The 19,501-nt window shown below is 36.2% G+C and overlaps 1 protein-coding gene across 1 annotated transcript in view; it reads right to left on the bottom strand.

Moving 5' to 3' along the window:
* Positions 1-19,501, bottom strand: part of ELP3 (elongator acetyltransferase complex subunit 3) — a 96,303-nt gene that overhangs the window by 42,989 nt on the left and 33,813 nt on the right. Inside the window, exons 8-9 of the mRNA XM_015088020.3 lie at positions 8,721-8,882; positions 6,222-6,348 (exon numbers count right to left, since the gene is read on the bottom strand). Coding sequence (XP_014943506.1) covers positions 6,222-6,348; positions 8,721-8,882 — 289 coding nt within the window. The remainder of the gene's footprint in view (positions 1-6,221; positions 6,349-8,720; positions 8,883-19,501) is intronic.

Here is a 19,501-nt window from a genome sequence, read left to right as displayed (position 1 = left end):
ATAGGTTGATACTAGAATTAATATCATTTTTGAGATGAGGAAACTGGGGAACAAAGCAGTCAAAACAGTCTGCTACTAAGTGGTGGGGCCAGGATTCAAACTGGACAGTCTGGCTCCAGAGTCCAAATATTCTCTACTTGCTCCTGAATGGTTCCTGAATTTCTGACTAGGGAGAGTATATGGATAAAGGGGCCACCAACTATGATAGGAAATACAAGAGGAAGGGGAAACAGATAAATATGTCTACACTGGACATACTAAGTTCTAATTACATGTATGACATCTGGTGCTAGTTGAAGAGTATTAAGTAACTGGTCCTAGGAGCCTAAGGCTTCAGGCTGGAGAGAAAATGAGGCTCACTAAAGCATACGTGGTCAAGTTAGAACAACAGAAGAAAGGCAAGCATACAGAACAGAGCAAAAGATGGAACCTACATCTAAATGGAGGGAAGAAAAAGAAGATAGGGCAGAAAGAGGAAAAGTCCTGGAGGTAAGAAGAGAGCCAGGAGATAGCAGAATCACAAAAGCCAGGGAAATGAGAATCCCAAAATGGAGACACTCTTTAACAATAACAAATGTTAAGACTGAATAACATGACAGGAGAGAAATTTTCTTTGCGTTTAGAGATTAGGAAGTATTTTACAACATTTGAGAGAAGAGTTTCAGTGGGAGGTGGAAGCCAGATTGCAGCGGATTTGAGAAATGAAGGGGAGGAGGAGACAGAGACACTGGAGCGTTTGTAAAATGACCTGGGTGCACTCAAGGAAAAGAAAAGAGGGTATTGCTGTCTTTCATTGTAGTCACAATTTGACTTTTAAAATGAGACATGTATTCCTTTGATACAACTAAAACATAACTAAAAACAGAAAGAGGTTTAAAGTTTTGTTTAAAAAAAACCTCAAAATGGATAAAGGACTTGAATGTGAGACAGGAAACAATCAAAACCCTAGAGGAGAAATCAGGAAAAAAACCTCTCTGACCTCAGCCGCAGCAATTTCTTACTTGACACATCTCTAAAGGCAAGGGAATTAAAAGCAAAAATGAACTATTGGGACCTCATGAAGATAAAAAGCTTCTGCACTGCAAAGGAAACAAGCAACAAAACTAAAAGGCAACCGACAGAATGGGAAAAGATATTTGCAAATGACATATCGGACAAAGGGCTAGTATCTTAAATCTATAAAGAGCTCACCAAACTCCACACCCGAAAAACAAATAACCCAGTGAAGAAATGGGCAGAAGATATGAATAGACACTTCTCTAAAGAAGACATCCAGATGGCCAACAGGCACATGAAAAGATGCTCAACGTCTTTCCTCATGAGGGAAATACAAATCAAAACCACACTGATATATCACCTCACGCCAGCCAGAGTGGCTAAAATGAACAAATCAGGAGACTATGGATGCTGGAGAGGATGTGGAGAAATGGGAACCCTCTTGCATTGTCGGTGGGAATGCAAACTGGTGCAGCTGCTCTGGAAAACAGTGTGGAGGTTCCTCAAAAAAACTAAAAATAGACCTACCCTATGACCCAGCAATAGCACTGCTAGGAATTTACCCAAGGGATACAGGAGTGCTGATGCATAAGGGTACTTGTACCCCAATGTTTACAGCAGCACTTTCAACAATAGCCAAATTATGGAAAGAGCCTAAATGTCCATCAACTGATGAATGGATAAAGAAATCGTGGTTTATATATACAATGGAATACTACTTAGCAATGAGAAAGAATGAAATCTGGCCATTTGTAGCAACGTGGATGGAACTGGAGAGTGTTATGCTAAGTGAAGTAAGTCAGGCAGAGAAAGACAAATACCACATGTTTTCACTCATATGTGGATCCTGAGAAACTTAACAGAAGACCATGGGGGAAGAGAAGGGGAAAAAAAAAGCTAGAGAGGGAGGGAGGCAGACCATAAGAGACTCTTTTTTTTTTTTTCTTTCAATATATGAAGTTTATTGTCAAATTGGTTTCCATACAACACCCAGTGCTCATCCCAAAAGGTGCCCTCCTCAATACCCATCACCCCCCCCCCCCCGCCCATAAGAGACTCTTAAAAACTGAGGGTTGATGGGGGGTGGGAGGACGGGGAAAGTGGGTGATGGGCATTGAGGAGGGCACCTGTTGGGATGAGCACTGGGTGTTGTATGGAAACCAATTTGAGAATAAATTTCATATTAAAAAAAATAAAGTTTTGTTAAGATCCAACTTGACTTGTATTTCAACATCATTCAGGTCACACACAGTCATTTATAGTCAGACTTCCCTTCACCTAGAAAAGCTAACACAGAAAGATGCCATGGAAGGGGTGCTTACCTAAGAGCTTGGAGATTCACCACTGACTAACAGTTACTTAATCTCATGAAGCCTGTTTCCTCAACTGAGGAGACTATAACAGGTGGTCTTTTCTGATATAATACTCTTCTTAACCTGTACCCTATGACACTATCTTAAGTAATAAGCCTTTAAAACAAGGCATTAAAAACAAAACAAATAATAAGAAATGCCTCTAGCCATCCCTGCCAAACAGTAACTTAATCACATTGGCTTTGGGGGGGAAAACAGCTCAGTGGGGGGGGGGGGGGGGGAACTTGTGAGTGTCCAGTATTAATGGACTTTGAAAGACTTCTGGTAACTGAGAGGAGATTCTGAAGAGAAATTTTTCCTAAAGAGAAATAGACATTCTTCACGCATTTTTAGCAATCTTAGCTTGGATATCCAAGAGCAGTCTAATTTTTAAATTAATAAAACACCAAACCAGCTAAAAGTTATTTTGAGTAATAAGTAAGCTCTATCTGAGGATAGGTGGAAAGGGCGAAGTTAAGAAAAAAGAAAACTTCATTTCTGAGTTACTGGAAAATAGAAGTAAATGCTATGTATCACACACAGCTATAAGCTGTGCACCTACCACTGGATGAGAATGTGAATTTGCAATAAACAGACGCAAATAAACAGACATTCAGAGTAGTGACCCAGAAATGACCTAAACAACAAGGTGTAAGATCTAGCCAATTTATAACACGTATACTGTAAGCATACAACCCAAGATACAGCTGTGATAATCTCAGCAGGCTGGGTAGTAGCTTTATGGATCCGTGCCAGGAAAGGCTACCCTGTCCTCTACAGAGATAACATTTTGTAGACTTGTGTAATTATACCAGCAGAACCCCGATTTAGCAACCTTTCCTATGGAACAAAACACATTAAGGAAAATATATCTGCGGGTTGCTAATGATGTGACAATAAAATGAAGTAGGGAAAAAAGTTTTAAAGTATAAAATATTACTGCCTACTAGTTCAGGAAAGGTTGTGAATTCCAAATAGACCCAAACAAGATTTCCTAAACAAAAACTAGTTTTAAAAGTTTTATGTGAATTTTTATTGGAGTGTATCTTAAATACAGAAAAGTACACAAACTCCAAGTGTACATCTTGACAGATTTTTATAAATCATGTAACCAGCACCCAGATACTCAAATTAAGAAAAATCGTATCAAAACCTTAGAAAGGCCACCTCATACCTATTTCCAGTTACAATTCCACCCAAAGTTTTTAGACTTCATATTAACAGAAATGTGTGTTAGGTGGTCTTTTGGATCTGTTTTCTTTTGCTCAATTTTATGTTGAAGAGAGTCAGTCATGTTGTTGCATAAGGTTGTAATTAATTATTTTTTTATAGTATTTCATTGTATGACTACATCACTATTTACACATTCTCTTGTTAATGGACATTCTCTTGTTAATGGGTTCTTGTTGCTCTGATATTACCAAGAGTACTTTGTAACCATGACTTTTGGTAAATATATGTGGGCATTTCTGCTGAGAATACATCTAGGAGTACAATTCCTAGGACATGGCTATGCATATGTTCATAATTAGCAGATAATGTCAAACAGTTTTTTTTACCATGATATATCAATATAAATTTACTGCCACAAGCAGTAAATGAAGAAAGAGTTCTAGTTGTTCCATACTCTTACTAACACTTGATTTTGTCTTTTTTCATTTTACCTCTTCTTAGCTTTTCTGGTAAGAATACAATAGGAACGCATCATAGTTTAAAATTTCATTTCTTTGAAGATTAATGACTTTAACAACTTTTAAATATGTTTACTGGCTGTTCAAATATCGTATTTCTGTAGTAGTGCCTGTTCAAGTGTTTTTGCCCATTCTCTTATTGAGCTTTCTGCTTTTTTCTTATTGATTTGTAGAAATTATTTAAGATGATGTTAAGTTAATTTTGCAGAAAATTTTTCTCTAGAGAGAAATCGGATTTCTCATGTTAGCTCTATTTTGTCACTCATTTATGTGCTGGGATGTAGTCAGAAAAGAAATAATATAGTGTTCATATTCTCTTTGAGTTTTTCTGAAAAGATTACAAACAAGGAAGACAGATCTGTTTACATGAAGGGTTATCTTTGCAATATTATCACTGAACTTTTCTTTATTTTGAAGACACTAAGGAAAATGAATAGTAAGGCTCCACTATTTGCTATTATTTGAAACATGCCATAATTTTTTCCCCAAGGATACTTAAAGTTATGAATTCTAGCTATATCTCTGATTAACCTAAGAGCTGTGCTAAAGAAAAGTGTTTCAGAGGACTTTTAGGCCTGAAGCCTGAGTACCTGGCTATTAACTACTGAGGAGAGGTTATTAGATTCAAAATCTACTACACAGCTAACACGGGGAAATTAGTAACAGGGACATTTATGAATTAGTACTATCTTCAGTTGTAATTCATGGGCTTAAAAATAAAAAAAATTTAAAAGGAAAGAAAGAATTATTAATGTCACAAGTAAGGCAAAGTGAATTCCATTTTTCTAAATAGAGTAAAATATTTTTGTGAATAAAATAACTTAATACTTTCATCCTCTTCTCTCCAAGAATATCCCTAAGGCACTTTCCCTATCTGAGAATCTAAAGGAAAAAAAAAAAAAAGTTCTTACCAATCTCATTTCCCAACATGTGACAGAGAGTAAAAACAAACAAAAACCCAGCCAACCCGGAGTTAGATATTAAAATATCAAAGAAGAGAAAACCCAGAAAAAAACCCAAACATTTTCTTTCACTATTTAAGGAAATCCTGAAAGAGAAAGGCAGTTCTAAATTCAGAAGCATCTGAAGAAATCATAAATAAATAGGATGGATTTGACAGCAGATACAAAAGTGAAAGGCCCAAGACAGGCTGGGTAAAAATATATGTAACAACTATAAAAACAAACAAACAAGGAATCTATAATGTCCTCACCTAGAAAGTTCATCTAAATTAACATTAAAAATAGTCATATCCAATAGAGTAATTGGTCAGAGAACAAAAATGCACAATTCTAAAAAGATGAATTATGATTATTGCATGCAAACCTAAAAAGCGTATTAATATAATTACAAAATACAAGTTGAAATGACGTTTTTATCCACTAAATTAGCAAAGATAGAAACATTATAACTATGTGTGTATATAAATATATAAACAGGAGAGTGTTATTTGGGGAAAAAATAACCCTGCTAAAGCGAGTATAAATTGTTATAACCCTCTGAAAAGCAATTAAGTAATATGGAGAGACTCTTGAAGTGTTTATACCTTTACCTGACAATTCTACTGCAGGGAATTTATCCTAACGAAACAGTCCTAAATACTACAAAAAGTTATAGGCATCAAATTGTTTACCTGCAGTGCTATTTACAATACAAAAAACTGGTAATACCTTCAATTTAAAAAATTTGGAAGTAGTTAAGCAAAGTAAGACATATTTATTCAATGGAAATTAAGCACACATTTAAATATGTTAACATTGACTAACACAGATAAATGCTTATATAACATTAAGTGAAAAAGCAATTAAAATAATTACTTATCATATATATGCCAGTTTGTCTGTGTGTGTGTGTGTGTGTGTGTGTGTGTGTGTGTGTATGTCTGTGTGTATATCTATATCTATCTATCTATCCATATATATGTCTGTGTGTATATCCCTCTGAAAAGCCTAAGCATAAAAAAATCCTAGAAGGAAGTACATTAAAATGTTAGGGTTTTATTTGGTGTGGGCACTGTGAAGAATGACTCTTCTTTGTTTACAGTGTTCTACTCTTCCATAATGAGGACATATTGCTTTAATAATGGGGGAAACATTAGCAGCAAATAATCACAAAGAGCAGAGGGGGTAGAAGCAGCATGCAGAGGCAGTCTAAATTAGCCTGGTTGAAGACAACACTTAACTGTAAACTGTTCAATGTCCCTCTCTAGTCCCACATTTGGCAGATCAGGCATCATATGAGCCACGACTTTGAAACCAGAATCCTTGGCCAGGTGAAATGACTCGCAGACTGCCTTCACAGTGTGGCCCCTGAGGAAAGAAAAAGGGCAAGAAGGTTAACACAAGAAACAGAGGAAAAACGATCTATAACAGTGGTTTTATAATGAAGACTAATATGGTTGGGGAATAAAAATCTCAGAAAATCATTTTTATGTCTCTATCTCTGAGAAGGCCTCGAAATAAATCATTTCACTTCTGAGATATTTCTCAGAAATTCCTCATGTACCTACTCAAGGTTCTGACAGTAAATGACTGGGGTAACCAGAGTTAATGTCTACTAAAATTATTTGGTTTAGCATCATCAGCCAAAGTAAGGTTACTAATATACATATTTAAGTTAAAAAAAAAATAATGGGCTCAAAACCAGGCAGAAGCAGCCTCTTGTGATGCTCTTTTCTCTAAAAACCTTTTGAAATTATTTGTAGAAATAAATTAGGTGTCATAGAGTGACACCTATGTACAAAATAGATTTCACTCTGGTGGTCTGCAAGGTCCTTTAAAAATGAGAAAAGTGAATGATTTAGTGACAGGGCAGAATCATTTGCGGCCAGCTGGATAAATCATCTTAACATTCCAGTATCACATCCAAGTAGGAAGCAAGCCCAAGAACAATTTGGGGCTACTAATGACTGAAGCCCTATGTCAATCCTTTCATCTCTGAGACATTCCCGTTCACCACAAAAAATTCCTAGAAACATGGACTCCAGCCCACTCTGGATGTTCCCATCCATTTCCAATCTCTTTTTGCTAATCATTTCCCAATTTATATGACTAGGCCAGGCCTCTCTCCTGACACAGCATCCAAATATACAGTACTCTAAAACTGTACTGTCAATTGTACAATACCACAGTCTCTAGGCACATAGTCACTCAGTTTATATTAATTAAAATGAAAAATTTAGTTCCTCGTACTACCATATTGGACAGCGTAGGTGTAGAACACCTTTCTTCTTTAACACCTTCTTTAAACACCTTCTTGTTTAAATGAGTGCAACAGTCTCTTAACTGGTCTTCCTTCTAGCTTGTTCTTCTTAATCCACTCCCATACTGTGATCCTTACAAAGGGATCTTTCTAAAACGTAGGTATGCTCCTATCACAACTTAGTTTAGTCTGTCCTCAGATTAAAGCCCAAACTCCCTGGGCTGACTTCTAAGGCTCTTCATCATTTGGCCACCCTGGCTTATCTTTGCAGCCTCACCTCTTACCACTCTCCTACCTCATGCTCTATGCTGTAACCAACCTAACCTACCCCGAATCCCCGAAATATGCCATGTGCTCTGGAGTTTGCTTGTATGCTTCTTTCCGCTTGAAATAATCTTCCTCTTCCCCACCTAAGTCATACTCTTCCTTTAAGCCTCAGGTCTGACGTCATTCTTTTCAGAAAGCCTTCCTGACCTTCAAGAGACTCTTCCCACCTCCACAGGTACGACCCTTGATCACAGCAGCAGTCAAACCTGTGTTTCCGGTTTAAGACTCCCCCTACAAGAGTGCATTCTACTCAGGTTAATCTTTCTTAAGTCTGATATCTGTGCAATTCTTCCCTGTGTTCAAAAGTATCTAACAGACCTCTATTACCTAAAGGAAAGATTCCTCCCTCCTCAGCCTGGCATTCTTCCTGGTTGTTTCTAAGATGCTGACTGGTATAAGTTTCCCTAGTTCTCTTTTACTTCCTTCTCCTACCACAACCCCCAGTCATGTCTGCCCCTCCCAGTAAAGTAGACCCAACTCAACACATACCAATTCCCTGAAGCCTGCCTTTACACCTACAGTCAATGATCTGTGCTGCCTAATAAAGTCCTAAAATCTTTTGTTTTTCTCTAATTCACCAATTAATCATAAAGTTCCTTACACAGCTAACCTTTCATGTGTGTCTTTTCTCCCCAACTTAGTGATCTATTTCTAGAATTCTAGAAGAGAGCTTCATAGGGCTCTATCAATCCTTATTTCTATCCTTCCTTACCTCCCAAATTTCTCAAAACTTACAACCATTGCCCACCAACCTTTCATTACTCTGCCGACTGGCATCTGCTTCACAAAAACTAATCTTTTAAATATCATCTCGACTTTCTTCTTATTCAAACCCATGCTCCTTGCCTTCTCTCCAGCTTTAAACAACTGACCTTGAGCCCTGCCTTCTGCTTTCCATATGGGAAAGGCTGTTTATGACAGGAAGAAATAAGAGCATGTTTACAGGCTACTGGAAAAGAGCCAGTAGAGAAAAGGCTGGAAATCAAGGAATGGGGATGGAATTAAGAGCAGAGATAGAAGAATGACTCTGAGGAGAAGGAAACCTATCCATCCTTCTCTAAGATTGGTAGCAAGGTGAGAGAATGAGTGTGAACATAGATATAATCAGTGGGAGTAGAAGGCGGCTTGTGCAAAATCATTTGCCCCATCTTACCTGTTGGTATCTCTGGCCACATCTTCATAGACACTCTGTACCCCAATCTCTAGCCTTGTGCAGCCATAGGTCAGCATGTCACCTAAATGCCGCTTCATACAGTAATCTGGTCTGGTCTCAATAGTAATACCGATACACTTTGTGAGGCTTCTCTCAGAATACCTGTAGAGCAAATCTAAAAGTAAATAACTTGCCACACTTTAGGACATTTGCTGCCATTTAAAGGACTGTCTTCTCTTAGTCCTCCCAGTATAAGACAGTTATTAAGGGCATGGCCTCTGGAGCCAGACTGTCTGAGTTCAAATCCTGGCTCTGCTACTTCCTAACTATGCAAGCAGAAATGTTATTAACCTCTCTGTGCTTTGGTTTCATCATCTGCAAAATGAGGCTAATAGTACCCATAGGACTGACATGAGTTAACTAGCATACAGTAGTGTTAGCATCATCATTATCATTCTTATTCTCCCATAGTATGCTGCAACCATAATCTCCTTGCAAGCAGTGATTTCAACTGTGAAAACCCCAGCAACCGTTTTTCATACAAGTGAAAACTATTCTGCCTTACTTACTTCCCAATCCATATTTTACAGTCATAGTAAAGAAAAGGAAAAAAAAAAAAAGAAGGGGGTAAGGTATGTATAATGATCATAGGAATATTTTAGATAAAATGTCTTCTATATACACACAAGTCATTCTGCCAAGTCTATTAATCTTAGCAATGGTTTACAAAATTAGGAATCATTTTTCTTGTTCACTAACACCAGATATCAAAGTAGTGAATAATACTTTAGATTCAAGCTGCTTGAGTTAATGGCCTTATTGCTGGCCCAAAACCCAGAGATAAAAGTGACCTGCCAAGGGGGCTGCTGATGTGAGGGGATAGGAGCTGACATTTTATAGAGGCCACTGTGGCCAAGCACTATGCTATACGCTCCATCCATATAGAATGCTCCATCAGCTCTATGAAGTGTGTCCTCTCATCTCCATTTCACAGATGAAGAAACTGATGTTCAAAGAGATGAAATACCTTGCCAAGGGCACAGAGCTCATAAAGTCCAAGTCAGGATTTGAAATTGGATCCACCTGACTTCTAAATCCTTATTCTATCTTTCACTTTATCACATTGCTTAGATAATTCAGTATGGAACATCAGACTTCTCTTTTCAACTTCTCTAATGTCCTAGAACCCAAAGACTTTTTTTGGTGCACCCTTCCACGGCTTTCTCAATTTTGGGGGAGGGTGAGGGAAGCCTCTTCTTTTAATTTATTTATTTTTTTCCATTTAATTTCCTTCCTTCCAAAAGGGTTCACAGCTCTTTCTGGAAGTATAAAAATCATAAAATTTCCACAATTTTGTAACTACTCCTTTAGGTTCATTTCTTCATTGTCAGTAAAAATGGACTCGCTTAATAACAGTTATTAACAAAGTTAAGAATCACTGAACTGGGAGGACTAATTCTAAAATCTTTCATTCTCAACATTCAAACTCTTCTGCAGTGTTTATTACCGTATTCTATAAGGTTTTACACAGGATTACCAGAGGCAACAGGACTGAAAGTAAACAAGTAGCCCAAAGTTACCAAAAAAAATGTAACATAAGATAGAAAAAGAGCTCAGATTTTATCAAATCTTGCCTAAGACAGGATACCAAATCATTCTGCTTTTTTGAAATGATTAAATCAGAAAGTCTCATGCCTCTCAAATAGGTGGGTACCAAGACCTGCAGTAACAGAAGTACAAATGCCATGGATGAACGTAACCTTCTTTGAATTATCAATTGTTGTGTTTGGGGAAAATTATTTAAAAAAAATTAAAACAAATATTCCAATATTATGGAGAAAGAAAATTACAGTAAGAGTGATTAAGAAAGATGAAAGCAGGAAACTCTAAATTAGTGTATTTAAGAAAGTAAATCAGAACATCTTAGAATCAGGCATTCCAAATTTGCATCACAAACCTATTTTTTTTTTTAATGCTTATTTTTTAGAGAGGGAGACAGAGTGTGAGTGGGGGGAGCGGCAGAGTGAGAGAGGAAGACACAGAATCTGAAGCAGGCTCCAGGCTCTGAACTGTCAGCACTGAGCCCAACACAGGGCTCGAACCCACGAACCGTAAGATCATGACCTGAGCTGAAGTCGGACATTTAATCGACTGAGCCACCCAGGCATCCTACAAACCTCCCTATTAACTGGTAGTGTTATAAAGCCTCCAGTATTTCTTAAAAGGATGCCGCTGAGTTAGGAAGCTCTGCAGCACAACAGTACCTTGCATCACTGGGAAAAAAACTAGAGGGTGGGTAAGTGCAACTTTGTCTAGAGGAAAGAGAAAATTACCGGCTAATCTTTCTATTGCACAGGTCATCTAAGGCATACAGACATACAGAAGAAGCTGCTGCAGGGATGATAGGGTCTCTTCGTAAGTAGGCGGAATATAGTATAAAGACAGAAACAAACCCTATTCTCAATTTAATTCCATTTCAAAAATGTCTTTCCTTTGGAAGGAAATGTCATTACCTTTATCAGGCAAAGAAATGGAGGAATTAAAAAATAATTACAGTTTTTAAAAGCAAACACTTCATGTTCACAAAAAGCTTTTACCATTATATTCTTTTTAGAATTGTATTTTCATTTGAAAAGCAATTAAGCAGAAACCCTTATCAAATTTGAGTGATAAAAACAATGAAGCATTGTCCTAAAGAACAGAGTATAAGGTCATCTTTCCTATAAGGTCACTGTATTTTTATTAGGATTTTTGTTAATGTTCTTTTTAGGCCTACAGCCACTGAACCTGCCTCTTCATTTAACAGAGGTATAAAGATATTAATGATTGTTCTGTAAATATTTACATACAGGCTTTCAACTAGTCTAAGCAAAATACGGCTTTCATGGCCTGTTCTAACATTCTGTTATTATTTAGGTAGCCATCCAATAGTATGAATCTGTTTTAGTACCTAGTTCAACCCCCATACCTTCCCGGGGTCAACAGAATTCTTAAGCTCTTGAGCACCTAGGAAATGTGCCAAGCATTTTCCAACCTTGATCATAAACCCAGGTCTTCTGATTCCAATTCCACTGCTCTTTTTGTGATATTACAGGGTCATCTTAAATAAATCTGGAGACCACCAGTATGGGGCTACACATAAGTGCATCCTACACTTTTTTTGTATGCCACAGTAGTGGCACCAACTACAAAAGATGCTAATATGCTCTGCAAAGCCAAATGTAACTTAATAACTTATGTTGACAGTATTTTTTTTACAAGGTTGGGGGGGTTGAGTTGAGATGGGACAATACCTTCAGAATTTAAAGCATGCAAAAACTAAACGCTACCCAGCCTTCAAAACATAACAAATTACAGTTCTCCTTCCACAACATCTTCCCAGAGCCTCGCATAACTTTGTAACCCCACTCCCAAAGCATCTTGCCTATGATATGAACACAGTTTGCCATGTTATTTGTGGATGTTTGTGCGTCTGGACAGGAGGTTCTTGGAAGGCAGTAGGCTCGAATACATTTAGAGGTAACTGCTTTAGGGCTTCAGCACTAAAAACTCTCCTTCAATATAAAAAAAATACAAATATGAAGAATGAATAAATGAATCAGGCATAACCAAAGACACAGAAGGTCTCTCTTTACTCCCATGGCAGCCTCTAGATAATTTTGCTGGTTATCTTTCCTCTTACAGAGTCAACCCTAGAAGGTGCCTAGCACTAGACCAGGTATTCTATAGAAAGTAATACAGTGGCGCCTGGGTGGCTCAGTTGGTTAAATGTCTGACTCTTGACTTTGGCTCAGGTTATGATCTCGTGGTTTGTGAGTCTGAGCCCCACATCAGGCTCCATGCTGGCAGTGTGGAGCATGCTTCGGATTCTCTCTCATCACTCTCTTTTTCTGCCACTTCCCAGCTCACTCACCCACTCTCTAAGTAAATAAATAAACTTAAAAAAAAGTAACAATACAATAATTCTTGTGCTAGAGATGCTAATCTAGCTGCAAGAAATAAGACACACAGATAAAATCAAGAACTACCTAAGAACAAAGAGCTAAAAGTGGCAGAAATATAAACATACATTATTTCTGGGTTCTATTTATAGGAAGAAAAAAGTGAACTATAATAGTGATTATCCATTGGGTGCCTGGGTGGCTCAGTCAGTTAAGCATCTGAAATGGCTGAGGTTATGATCTCACAGTTCGTAGGTTCCAGCCCCACGTCAGGCTCTGAGCTGACAACCAGGGTCTGAAGCTTGCTTCAGATTCTGCATCTCCCTCTCTCTGCCCCTTTCCGCTCATGCTCCCTCTCTCTCTCAAAAATAAACATTAAAAAAATAAATAAAAATAACTATACCTATTACTAACTCCTTGGCTGAGGGACCCCAAACAAGGGGACACTGAGGGAAGGCGGCAATTCAATGTTAAAGTCTCTGTTATCTTCTGGAAACTACATGAGTCACTCCAAGAAGGCTATGGGTATCAAAGACCGTTTCTCATTGCTATCAGTTCGTCGCAGTCCTCTCTAAAAAACCTCTGTCATCAATAAAGGTGGCTGTGTCTTAGTCTAGTCCTGTGTGAAATCTCACTACAGCTCTAGGCCTAAGTTCCTGAAAGTCCTACAGAATCTTTCCTACATAGACCTCAACCTGCTCAAAGCAAACTGCAAAGTAAATAAAAACGGTACATAGATGGAATGTTAATTTTCATTTGTCATAACGTACAAACTCTCTTCTGTATCTACAATCCCAAAATCGATAAGTGGAATTTATAAACTTCTTTGGGCAACCAAAGATTTGTTTGAATTGCCAAATAACATCTGGGGTTACTGGTACAACTGGTACAATTCCTCAGCAGTAGTGCCACAGAACAAATTCTTTTTGATATAATCATACTTGGAAAATTTCTCAATACAACTTTATGCTCTGTACAATGCTATGCTGGTGGTATTCTAGACTTATGAATGACCGATTTGGGTGTTTGATGATTTAAAAATAATATTTTTTACTTTTTTGTTGTTGTTGTTGAGACAGTGGTCAAGTTTGCTTCCTAGATATTGATTGTTACGTCAAATGACCGATAAAATAGTAAGGTTCTACCCAACACACACCAAGGAAACAAACAGAATTTTGATTTTTAAATGAGTACAACTTATGAAAAACTAACCTGATGACTTTGCGTTTTAGAAACTAATCAGGGACCCTTGATCCCTATCATGTTAGTTGACAAAGTTTAAGGTATATTAAAAACAACTCATAACGTTTTGGGTTCTGATTCTTGCGACAGCTGACAAGAATGCTATCAGACAGTTAAGAACTAACAGCAAAGCATTATTAATAGACAAAAATCAGTTATTACACATTCTTTTAACATTACATTCACATTCAAATTTAAGGACTATATTCATAAATGCATTATAGAAAAGTTGTCATTGTCAGAAAATGACTGCTATATGAAAAATAACTTGCAAACACATCTTTTAGATAAACATTCTCATTCCAATAAAATTCTTCAAACCACAGAATGTCAGAGAAAGAAGTAATTTTAGAGATAATATAGTCCCACCTCCTCATTTTTATAGATGAGGAAACTACAACACAGAATACATAAGTGGCTTAAATTAGGTAATAACCTAAGATAATAACAGAAATCAGTCTGGAACCCAAGTCTCCTGATTCTTCATGCACAGTTCTTTACACTATGGTCATTTAATAATGTTTACTTAGTACTTTCTATCCCTAAGACATTGTGCTAGATATAGGCACAATGTGTCTCTTAAGAAAACATTCCCTATTAAAGGAAACAGGGAAAAGATGCATTACACAGAATTAGACAATAACAGTATTCACTAAAACTATTATTTTTGGCTACTGAAAACCAAAGTGAGGGGATGATTAAAGTAGTAGATGCAAATATACTCGCATCAATAATTACAGTAAATGTTAACAGATTACCCTCCAGTTAAAAGACAATATAAAAATGAGTGAAAACCAAGACTCAACTACTATAGACTGCTGTCTAGAAGAAACCCACTTTCAATATAAAGGCACATATGCGTGGAAAGAAAATGGATGGAAAAAGTAATACATAGGGAAAACAGTAAACACATGAAGACTGTAATAAATTAACATCAACTAAAGGAAACTTCAGGGATAAAAACATTTCATAATGATTAAAAGCTCATACATAAGGAAAAACACAGAAATCATAAATACGTATGCACCTAATAATTGAGTCTCAAAATAAATGAAATAAAAATTAACAAAACTGAAAGGAAAAATAGAGAATTCTTCAATCCTGGTTTGAAAAAAATTTTTTTTTAATATATGAAATTTATTGTCAAATTGGTTTCCATACAACACCCAGTGCTCATCCCAAAAGGTGCCCTCCTCAATACCCATCACCCACCCTCCTCTCCCTCCCACCCCCCATCAACCCTCAGTTTGTTCTTAGTTTTTCCTGGTTTGAAATTTTAATATCATTCTCTCTTAGCAACCGATATAACAGAAAAAAGTAACACTATCAATCACCTGAATTTAACTGATATTTATAGAACATTACATTAAACCAGTGTAACTGATATTTATAGAACATTACATTGAACCATTGAAAGAATACATATTCTTTCAAATATACATAGTATGTTCACCAAGTGAAACCATATATGCCGGGGCCACAAAATGAGTCTCAATTAAAAAAACAAAACAAAACAGGGGCGCCTGGGTGGCTCAGTCAGTTAAGCATCCGACTTCGGCTCAGGTCATGATCTTGTGGTCCATGGGTTCGAGCCCCATGTCGGGCTCTGTGCTGACAGTTCAGAGCCTGGAGCCTGTTTCAGATTCTGTGTCTCCCTCTTTCTTTGACCCTCCCCTGTCCGTGCTCTCTCTCTCAAAAATAAATAAATGTTAAAAAAAAATTAAAAAAAAACCAAAAAAATCTTAAAAAAATTAAATTATATAGAATAGGCTCTCTCTAACCCAAATGGCATTAAATTAGAAATTGACAACAAGATATCAAGAAAGACTCGCTTTTGGTAATTTGGAAATTAAAGAACCATTTCTATATAACTCGTAGGTCAAAAAATATAAAGGACTTAAAAAAATATTTTGAATGGAATAATAATTAAAATATAACATACCAAGGTTTGTGGGATTCTGTCATAATAATGCTTAGAGGAAAAGCTAAACCATTGAATACTTACATTAGAAAAGAAAAAAAGTCTATAATGAAGGCCAAGCCTCTATACCTTACTAAGTCATAGAAAAAGAACCATAAAGTAAACCCAAAGAAAGTAGAAGACAATAATAAAAAAAAAAAGTAAAGCAGAAATCAATGAAATAGAGGACATAAAATCTAAAGTCAGTTCTTTGAAAAGAATAACAAAATTGATAAACCTCTAACTAGATTAATCAAGAAAAAAAGAGAAAACACAGATGATCAGAACCAGGATTGAAAGAGGGGTGATCACTAACATTATATAGACATTAAAAGCATAAAGGGGAATATTATGAACAACTTAATACCAAATAGTTTGACAACTAGGATGAGGCAGACAAATTCCTTGAAAAATACAACTTACCAAAATGGACACAGATGAAACAGAAAATCTGATTATCTCTTTCTTTATCTATTAAAGGAATTCAATCAATCATCCAAAATTCTCGCATAAAGAAAACATAGCCCTGGATAATTTTACTGGTCAGTTCTAGCAAACACTTATGGAAGGATTAACATTCATTTTATATGAACATTTAGAAAACAGAGGAGGGGGGACGCCTGGGTGGCTCGGTCAGGTAAGCATATGGCTTGGCTCAGGTCACGGGTTAAAAGTTTGAACTCTGCATTGGGCTCTGGGCTAACAGCTCAGCCTGGAGCCTGCTTTGGATTCTGTGTTTCCCTCTCTCTCTGCTCCTCCCCTGCTTGTGCTCTGTCTCTCTCTCTCTCAAAAATAAACAAACAAACAAAAAAGAAAACAGAGGAGGGAACACTTCCTAACATGTTTTATGGGGCTGGCATAATAACACAAATACCAAAACCTAACAAAGAAATTATAAAACAGGAAACTACAGACCACCATCTCTCATGAACATATACACAAAATCCTTTCCAATGTATTAGTAAAATGATATATAAAAAGGATAACACATTATGACCAAACAGGTTTATCCTAGGAATGCAAGGTTAGTTTAATATTAAAAAAAAAAAAAAAGTAATCTACATGATCAGAATAAAGAAGGAAAATTATGTGATCATTTGAATAGATACAGAGAAATCATTAGACAATTGAATTAATGATACAACCTCTCAACAAACTTCTTCAATAAAGGTATCCATAAAAAACCCCTCAAGTAACATTGCAGTTAATACTGCAATATTAAATGTTTCACCTGTATTACTGGGAATAAGACAAAGAAGCTTACTCTCACCACTTCTATTTAACACTGTACTAATGTCCTAGCCATTACAGTAAGGCAAGAAAAAGAAAAGCATGCAAATCCAAAAAGAAAAATTAAAGCTCACTTTATTTGTAAATTAAGTGATTGTTTATAAAGAAAATCCTAGCAGATTTACAAAAACAACTTTTAGAACTACATAGTGAAATTAGTAAGGTAATAGGATACAATGTAACATACAAAAATCAATTACATATCATACACTATCTGTAAAACAATTTGAAAATGAAATTTTTAAGAAGTTCAATTTCTGTAGCATCAACAAACACAAAAATATTTTGACATAAATTTAACAAAAGGCTAACAACATCTCTACACTGAAGATTTCTATGAGAAATTAAAGAAAACTTAAATAAACAAAGAGACAGACAATGTTCATGGATCAGAAGACTCAATATTGTTGTCAATTTTCTCCAAACTGTTCTATAGTTTTAATACAGTCCCAATTTTCTCACACTTTTCAGAAGTTGACAAGCTGATTCTAAACTTTACATCACAGAGATGCAAAGGAAATAGAATATCCAAGACAATCTTGAAAAACAATGACAAAAAAGACTCACAGTACCTGACTTCAAGATATACTATAAAGCTACAATAATCAAGACAGTGTTACTGGCATAAGAACTGAGAAATAGATTAATGGGACAGAACAGAGCCCAGTTCCACATGTACAGTCAATCAATTTTGACAAAGCCACCAATATAATCCAAATAGGAAAGGGAAGTTTTTAAACAAGCAATATTGAAACAGTATCTACCTCCAAGAGGAAAAAAGAAACCACAAATCGTACCTCACAGTATATATAAAAATTAATCCAAGATAGACCACAAGTCTAAATAGGCAAGCTAAATATAAAAAAAACTGTAACTGCAGGTAGAAGAAAACACAGGAGAGAATCTTGTCATGTATCTTCTTGGGAGTAAGCACAAGTTTAACAAAAACAATACAGAAAACAATGACTATTAAATAAAAAAATTACTAAATTAGACTTAATCAAAATAAAAACTTCTGCTTAAAGTTGTCCTTAATATAATGAATACTCAAACCACAGACTGGGTTTTCATATTTGTCAAATACAGATCCAACAAAGGACTGGTATCCAGTATTTAAACAGCCCAATAAAAAATGGACAAAAGAGTTTAACAGACAGTTCACAAAAGAAATATATACAGAAAACACAAGCATATAATCGAGTGCTCATCATCATTAGTCATCAAGAAAATGTAAATTAAAGCCACAATGAGATACCATTACACACCTACTAGAACAGCTAAAATTAAAAAGACTGACAACACCATATGTTGGTGAGGATGTGGAACAACCAAATGCTCATACATCACTGGTGGGCGTACAAATGTTACAACCACTTTGGAACAATGTCTAGCAGTTTCTTAAAAAATTAAACATATGATGTAGCAATTCTACTTCTAGCTATTGCCTAACAGAAATAAATACTATATTCATAGTAAAACTTGTATGAGTATGTTCACTGAAGTTTTACTGTAATAACCACAAACTAGAAACAGCCCAGTGTCCATCAATAGAATGGATAAACTGTGGTCTATGCATACAGTGGAATACTACTCAGCACTACAAGGTAACAAAGACATACCCAACAACATTGATGAATCTCAAAATATTATGCTCAGTGACAGAAGAGGTAATACACTATATGGTTAATGTGGAAGGGAAAAAAGGAATAATGATTGCCTGTGGGAGGTACAGGTGAGGATTTAATGGGAAGAGGAATGAAGGAACATTCTGGGATGTTCTATATCTTAACAGAGTTTTGATGCACAGGTATATGCATTTATTAGAACTTGTCAAATGGTACACTTAAGATCTTTGCATTTCATTGTATGTAATTTTGCTTCAAAAGATAGCAACAAATGAACTAGCTAATGATGTACACGATGACATATTTGGAAAGAAGTGTACTGAAGTGTACAACTTACTTCGAAATGCTTAAAAAAAGAGGGATCCATGGAAGGGTACAGAAATGAATAGTTGGATAAGTATGTGATAAAACAAGTACTGTAGAATCCAGGTGACAAGTATGTAGTACCTGACAAGTTCCTTCAATTTTTATTTGCTTCATATAAGATGCTGGAAGAAAAACAGCATCATAGATGACTGAGATTATTTTAGGTGGGACTGCCAATGTTAAGGATTCTGGTCACCATCCATGAAAATCTGGTTGACCAAGAGAGAGAGTAAAGGCAGTAAATATATAAAGTAAGGGGTGGGGAGTATTAGAGCCAAAGCCCAGAAATGCAAGTCTGAAACCTGCCGGAAATAATGCCCAGGGCACCAAGACAGAAAATAGTCACTTGCAAGCCTT

The sequence above is a fragment of the Acinonyx jubatus genome, chromosome B1, assembly GCF_027475565.1.
Source record: "Acinonyx jubatus isolate Ajub_Pintada_27869175 chromosome B1, VMU_Ajub_asm_v1.0, whole genome shotgun sequence".
In the NCBI taxonomy this organism is placed as follows: Eukaryota; Metazoa; Chordata; class Mammalia; order Carnivora; family Felidae; genus Acinonyx; species Acinonyx jubatus.
This window is presented reverse-complemented; position numbering and strand designations above follow the sequence as displayed.